Source organism: Clinocottus analis, unplaced genomic scaffold (genome assembly GCF_023055335.1).
Source record: "Clinocottus analis isolate CAN_PGR_092001 unplaced genomic scaffold, fCliAna1.0.p SCAF_4, whole genome shotgun sequence".
NCBI lineage: Eukaryota > Metazoa > Chordata > Actinopteri > Perciformes > Cottidae > Clinocottus > Clinocottus analis.
The window spans coordinates 7880619-7888348 of record NW_027176153.1 but is presented as its reverse complement, the minus strand read 5'-3'; the positions used below and the strand labels follow the sequence as shown (position 1 = coordinate 7888348).

Sequence of the window (7730 nt, the reverse complement as noted above, 5' to 3'; positions counted from 1 at the left end):
AATAACTAGACCCCAGGAACTTTCACTACGTGCTGTTGCTCAGAGATCTTTAAAACATGGAGGACACATCCACACGACAAACACCTGTGAACCTGTGACGTCATCTTCCCGCACCGGAAGATGGCGCTATGTCCGGTAGACGAGCGTGCCACTGTTGAACCGCAGAAGAAGAAGCAGGGGGGGTATCATGGAGGAACGAGGAAGTAAGCCACCGGTAAATCGCAATGGCAGCTGAGCCGGTTCGGTGGCAAGTTTCAATCGTAATATTTACAAACCCGTAACCGTCTTAAATGGCGGAATTGGGTGAGAACAGCGGCCGCGAAGCTGAAGAACACGACTGGACGAACGGCCGACGCGTCAATGAGCCCGTGATCAGGACCGCAGGTGACCCCGCGGGGACGGTCCCCAGGGGGCCGTGGACCTCAAACGACGACCGGAAAAGAAAGCTGGTCCTTCATGTCGACCTCAACAACACCATACTGGTGTCGGACACCGTGACGGGCCAGGGGCCGGTGGCTGCCCTGGAGTATTTCCTCTCAACGGTCACCTGGGGGAAGATGAGCAAACAAGGTGAAGTGGAAACGCACCGGACGGTTGTTGTTCGAAAGTAACGTTACTTTACCATAACGTAAGTAACGTTACTTTACCGTAACGTAAGTAACGTTACTTTACCGTAACGTTACTTTACCATAACGTAAGTAATGTTACTTTACCATAACGTTACTTTACCGTAACGTTATTATACAAGGGCGCGAGGACTTCGCTCAGTCAGCGGGCGTATTGTTCCCGTTGGTTCCGCCGGATTCAGTGAAAGTAACGACAGGTTGTCAACCAATCTCCCCCAAATAGGTAAAACAGAATCACATTTAGTGTATTTAAAACTAATTGGAATCACACATGTAGGGATATTTCCGGTCGATTACGTGAAATAACCACTTGATTACGCCTGTGTGACAAAGTATGTTTGTCAAAGTAAAACGTGAGTATGTATGTGGTTGTTATTATAAATAATAAGCCAACAGTAGCTGTAACTGTATTATGATATCTCAATGTATGATTTCATCATGTGATAAACTACCCTATTCATTGGTTCATTGGAGCATATTCAAATGCGTTTCTCTTCCTGCTTTCTTAGACCTTAGAGAAAAGTAATCATGAAGGCTGTTGACTCCGTTGCTGCTCCACTACTCAATTGTATATTCTAGAAGAGATATTATATTCCTGTGAGCGCCACAAAAAGATCTTGGGATTCAGGATGCTGCACTCGCATCCTCCACTCTCACTTAAGATCCTCCTCTTCCTCCTCCTCCTCACCCTCTGTGCAGGCAAGTGGGAGTGGCTGAGCGACTCCACCTCCCTGCTCCCACCATGTGAAGATGCAGTTAGTTACTATTCTGAATTCGGACGCACACCAGGTTTCACCTCCGCCGCGGGGCGACGCTTCCGTGGGATTCTGGATGAGCATCTGGACCAGTTCCGCTGGCCCGAGGGCACCAAGGCAAGCATCCTATAAGAGGAGAAGGCCAGATGGGAAGTGTCCGAATGAAGTTCGATGACTTATCTCAGAAATAATTTATTTGTTCCCCATATAGATATATATATATTTATATATATTTTTTTTTTTTACTGACCGCTGCCCGACTCTGGTCCCTGCAGGCGGACAGAGAGCTGTCTGTAAAAGGTGAGGGTGGGCGACTGTACCACTGGATCCTCCCTTCCTTCTTCCAGCTGCTCAAGGACCTGGTGCAGGACGGGAGGGAGTTCGCCGTTGTTTTCCGTACGTTTGGAAGCGACCTGGCTCGCGTTCTGAGTGCCGTATCCAGAGCCCTGAATGAAGGGGTTCATCCGCTGTTCCCGGATCTGCCAGATCTCAAGGTAGAAGTCGAATCACACTCATTTTGTTCTGATGTCACGAGTTTAAGTGAGACATACAGTGATATACAATGTTTGTTTTTTTTTCTCAAAACTTAAGGCTAGCGGATAGTTCACAATACAGACTTAGAGGGACGGTTTGGATGTTTTGAAGAGGTGTTGTATGAGATTGTTATCCATAATCAGTGTTTTAGAACACCTATTTGAACATTTTCGCCTCTGTCATCTGACAGGTCTTTACTGATGGGGAACCAAAGCTGTTTTATCTGCTTTATTCCAAAGCCACGTGCTTTGGATGTGCTGTAGGCTTCGCAGTGAGCGTGTGTGCGCCGATGTTCCCTTGAAGAGCATTGCCCTCTTTGCCCTTTTAAACACAGACCCTCCCAAGAACAAAGAAGCGCTCGCTCTGTCTGGCTTTTGTACCTTGCTTGTGAGCTCGTTGGACTGGAACACATTGCTTTTGAGCGGAGAGTGGAATGGATGGAATGCCGGGAGGTGGAGGAGATGTCAGGCAAAGTGAGTTACTGGAGGAGAGCACAGAGGAAATGTTATTCAAACAGTCTCCTGCCACATCAGGATGGTCATGTATTGCTTTAGACAGGCAGAGCGGGGCGGGGGAGAAGGGGTTCTGTTTCTGAACCATTGTTGTTATGTCTTGGACTAAATCTTTGAGTTGTTGTTTTTTTTACCATTTAAAGGAATGGTGTGTAACATGTCAGGGGTGTTTATTGGCACGTATTTAATATTCCTAACTGTATAATAACCCCAAACTTTAAATTGTTTTCCTTGCCACAAACCACTAAATGCTACTAAAACTTGCACACCATCCCTTTTAGGCTAAAAGACCAATGACTCAATGCTTATTATGGACTAATATATGTGGTTATTGTCTGTGTGCTCCAACTCCGGCGCCTCGTCACTTAAAGCGGCTGTATTTCACACTCCAAACATTAATATAGCAGCAGGCAACGTTTAGCTCTGTGGAGATATATTGGAGTAATGTCTCCCTGAGGAGAGAGGGAAGTCTCTCTCATACTCTGTATGTTGTGTTATTAGAGCTTCCCGTTGCTCTGTTGACATAGCTGCGTGTGCTTTCAGTGTGTGCGAATGCACGTGAGCATGCCCCACCAGCTCACGGCTGTCGCTCTACACTGCTTTCATATGGAGGTGAGGTAGGAAGATACACATACTTTATATGAGAAGGTCCACAGACTATGGTTAGCTTTGTCAGCACTTTCGCTGTGCTTTGCACTGTCGATGTGCTGTTGGCAACGTCGACATGTTGAGCAGCAAAAGAAATGCTCCCAACCTTTGAATTTTCACAGAATTTTGACATTTTTTTATACATGATGGTTTAAGCGTTCTAACCTAACGCTACATGACAGCACTATTAAACCATGTCAATATAAAACAGTCATTCCCTCAGTGTGTGACTCATGGGCAGAACAGAGCCAGTGTGAGTCACTGGATGTGGACTGCTGGAAAAAAGCCTCTTGTCATGTTTCCACACCTGTTGAATGAAGACAAAAGCGTGAGCGTGTGTTTGATGTTACCCCAAACAAAAGCCATAGTTCAGACGGTCTAGCAACTGGTTGACCCGTCATTTGCGACACTAACGTGTAGGTAGTTACCAAAAAAAACACACTGTACATTGTACGCGCTGTATAGGTTATATACATGTACACACTGTGTAACCGATACATGTATATCCATTCAGTATTTATTTATTTGCACTATTTGTGAAGTTAACAACTTGAGAAGTCTTGACTTGTATATCATGTTTTTCTCAAATTATTATTGTTCATTGGAACTTTTTTTGTATTTGTACAATAATTATGTACTATAAATTTTTTAATAGGATTTTTTTTTCTTCATATACCGCCACAATAATCAAGTCCAGAAAGATGTATCCATGCTGTTTAATGGTTTAAGGTCATCTGTAAGCCGAGTTGATGTAACTTTTTTGAATGTATTTTGTTTTGTGTGAAAGCTTAACGTTGGTACCACAAGTCCTCTCAGTCCAGCCTCCCAGAGGTCGTTCATTAATAAGACAAAAAAATTCCACAAGACTTAGTCTTGCTTCTCGAGTCCGGATAGATTTTCCCTCTTGTGTTTCTCTGTCTGACTCCGCCCCTCTTGTCACTCTCGGCTCAGTTAAATGTGAATATGACTCCAGGCAAGATCCGCTGCAGCAAGAAGGGAACCGTCCTGAGCCGAGCCGACGAGCGCGTGTCGACTCGCGATGGAGACCGAGGCCTGTACCAGTACTTGAGCTCAGCCCGTGGCCTGGGGGGCTTTCAGGACCACTTTGACTGGTATGCACAGCACTCGCTCCAGACGTCTCGTGGTGTCCGTCCTCTCATCCCTCTGTGCCCGTTCTCTTGCTCAGGTGGGCCAGCAATGCCTTCTCCGTCCGCGGGGGGAAGCCGCTGTGGGTCGACCCATTCGACCAGCATGTCCAGCACATCTTCATAGACGACAACATACGGCAGAACGACGAGGATACCATCGTTCAACCCAAGGTACCGTCACGTCTTTCACATCGTCATAGAATACATCCACCACAAGGATTGGAACTGCATTCACGGGTTTCTAAACTCCCCCCTCCCGCGTCTCGTCTGTGTAGTTATGCATTACGCTTGTTTGTCTCTAACTACCTTTTGATAGTGCAGTTTGGATTTTTCCAGTAAGCAAATGTTTTTTTTGTGTCCTCGTTATTTTGCTGCTTGCACACAGCTTGGCTCTTCCTCACAGAATGGTGAACAGCTGACTATATGGTTTCTGTCCTCTCCTTGTAGCGCAAACACAATTAGATGAAAGATAATAAGTCACTTTTACTATGTGTGATAATGTAGTAGAATTGGGGGAACAAAGCTGTATTCATGTCAAATGATCCTGCCGGCCTACACGTTGCCAACAGCGCACAGTCAGCATTTCCAAATCAATGTACTTACCTTACTAGCATTAGATTGGCTTATCGACTATACATTTCATAGCATAGTCATTTTTCAAATGGGAGCAATTGACGTGTCATCTGGTAGGGAAAGCACAGGTGTTACTAATAATATTACCGATGACTCCAGTCCGTTCGAATGTCCCTTAAACCAAGATTCTTCTATTTAAGGACTCTGAACCAGAAGCAGCGAAATGGAATGCAGCCCTCCTTCATTTCATTGTTTGCACCTGTGGAAAAAGTCCAGTGTCAGATAGAAGATATGTTGGGTTTATAATACACTGAAGAGTCCCTGCAGTTTGCCCTTAAGGAATACACATTACTTCCTTTTTAGCTTAAGTCCTATTTTTTTTATACTTTAACTTTTGTCATCTTGTGTGTCATGACAAACCATCATCTCTCAACATGCACCCTGTGTAATGTTTGGTCCCCCTCTGCTTACATTGTCACACTATTGTGTGACCATATAGGTGGTCCAGAAAGCTAACCTGACTCACCCGTGTGTGTGTGTGTGTGTGTGTGTGTGTGTGTGTGTGTGTCTGTGTGTCTGTGTGTCTGTGTGTCTGTGTGTCTCAGGTCTTCCTGGAACCAGGCGGTGCAGAGACTCGCACGGCCAGCATCTCTGAGCTCTATGATGTCACGCTGGTCCAGACCGACCTCCTCCAGGCCATTTCTCAGCCCAGCTACTTCACTCAGCGCGTTCACATCTGTCTGGAAAACTACGAGCGGAATCTCCAGCAGGGGGCAGGCTAGAACACGGCTCTCCTCCATGTCTGCACATGACGACCTCTAGTCCAGGGTCCCGTTACCCCAGACGGCACAACCCCAGCACACAGGATGCAGACGCAGTAGGCTGTAGGGGGCTATTAAACTTATTGAAGCGCCGGAGCTCATAAAACCACAAATGGAAGAAGTTTACATATTTAGGAAGGTTTCACAAATACATATGCAGATAGAAAGGATCACAGTTATTCTGGTCTGACGGCAGCCTGATGAGCAGTTTCATCTCAAACCGTTACTGCGAGCATTGGAGAGCAGGTGAAGGAAGACAGATTAAAGAGAGGGCACTTTACAAATAGATTGCACATCTACTGTACTGTGAAAACCACTTCAAGTGTTGCGCTGCTTGGCGAGCCAGTAAAGTTCTCTGGGTTTTCTTTTGTTTCAGCTCGTCGTTTTGCTGTGACGCTTTCCTGTAGCTCCTCCCTTTTTTTAGAAGCTTTTAACCTCCAACGATGGCCATCGTCTGGCCGTAGTCCATCCGCTTGGAACTGAAATGGAAGACTTGAAGACTGAATTGGTGTCGGATTACAGAGTAAGACTTTGAAGCAAAAGCGCAGTGTGAACACATTCGGAAAGCATCGCATCAGAAAATGATATTCAGTTGTAATCTAATGTGAATATATAACACTTCCTGATATGATCAGGTAAGAGTTATCCATATCCATGATGTACCGTACTATCTATAGGTATATCGGTAGGTTGAACATGGGCGTTTTGATGTGTTTTTATTATTTGTTTAGAAAGCGTCATTGTCTGACACGTTACATAAGTTAAATGTATATGGAAATTTTTGTAATCTCTTCCTTTTAAGGGTTTTAGGGTTTATTTATTGTTCAGCTTTCAGGGAGATTTTTTATATCTATTTTTGTTTGGTCAGGCCAAAATGTAGAGAGACATCTGAATGCAAAATATATCACTAATTTGAGAGAACTACTCAAATGCAGGTTTGTGATAACAGTGCTGTACCTTGTCAATAAAATCCTATTGGTACTTATCCATATTGATTATGCAGCAAAATATATAATGTAGTTAATGCAGTCAGCTGACACACGATCATGTGATTCCTGTTGATTGAGATAAATATGCAAAACACAAAATCAAAACACCTGCACTGAAGGATGCCGTACATCACGCCGTAGATTTGTTAGATCATCACAACATCGAATATGTGAAATGGTTATTCGGATATCATGCTATCAAAAGGTTACTGGTTCTCATCAAAGCAGTTCTGCAGTGGTCAAGGTTCGCAGTGAGAATCCAGATGTGTATTTGTAACGACGTATGACTTTAACTGTTACGCAGAGTATTCAAGATGCCGAGCCTCACTTATTTCACTGACTGCAGTCATAAACAAGCAGCAGTGCTTTAAGATCTTCAATAAGCATCGCGGAACAGTTATTGTGAGCTTGCAGGTGGACGGCTTGTTGTTTTTGTCGGCTCCGCGTGAGGAGCTTTGCAACACCCACACTTTCCCTCACGGAGGGCAAAATTCTTTGATATTGTTCATCCAAGTCACCTGGTCAGCATGGCGTCTGATGCTGAATCTGCATCACATAAAAACTGTTCATGTTTCTGAGGGGGAAATGTTTCCCTTCGCTGGTAAATAAAGTTCTGTTTCCTGTTGAACTGTCTGCTGTTTTTCATACTGACAACTTAGTGTAAGCGCACAACACGAGATGATTGTTAGTGGAGCCGATGCCAGCTTTAGTACAGCTGTGGGTGTGAGAGAGAGAGATAAAGAGAAAGTGTGTGTGTGTGAGAATGTCAGGGTGATAGAAGAGTTTGTGTGAGAGAAAGGGAGAGTGTGTGTGTCCACCAGGATTCCATACAAATAGTACAGCATGAATTAGTCTGCTTTTGTTGTAATGAACATCACAACATCTTTCAGACTCCAGACGTTTTTCAAAGGAGCACATACGTCTGCATCCTGATAGAAGAATGTTCTTGCCGTCTCCCAAAGCATTTGTGTAACTGACTGCTTCATCAGAGAGGTCAGACGCATCAGGGCCGTTGCTGCACACTCTTACAGGTGTCTTCATCGCATCGGCCATCTTTGTGCAGTCGAGCGTGCTCCCTCCCACCTGCTCCTGTGTGGAACATGACTTATTATATTTGCATACAA

General features: G+C 44.7%; 1 protein-coding gene across 1 annotated transcript; it reads left to right on the top strand.

Annotated features, from left to right (window-relative positions):
* The first annotated feature begins 137 nt into the window (after positions 1–137).
* si:dkey-32e6.3 (uncharacterized) lies at positions 138–7234 on the top strand. Its single transcript, XM_068598606.1, has 6 exons — positions 138–570; positions 1326–1498; positions 1657–1875; positions 4027–4187; positions 4262–4394; positions 5402–7234. The coding sequence occupies exons 1-6, from the start codon at positions 291–293 to the stop codon at positions 5576–5578; spliced, it is 1143 nt and encodes a 380-aa protein (XP_068454707.1). The 5' UTR covers positions 138–290; the 3' UTR covers positions 5579–7234.
* The last annotated feature ends 496 nt before the right edge of the window (positions 7235–7730 follow it).

Bases quoted from the DNA above. Each gene is read 5' to 3' on its own strand.
- si:dkey-32e6.3 (XM_068598606.1), top strand. From the start codon at position 291: ATGGCGGAATTGGGTGAGAACAGCGGCCGCGAAGCTGAAGAACACGAC. The intron at 1,499-1,656 runs GCAAGCATCCTA...TGGTCCCTGCAG, and splicing joins GCTGGCCCGAGGGCACCAAG to GCGGACAGAGAGCTGTCTGT. The intron at 4,395-5,401 runs GTACCGTCACGT...TGTGTGTCTCAG, and splicing joins ATACCATCGTTCAACCCAAG to GTCTTCCTGGAACCAGGCGG.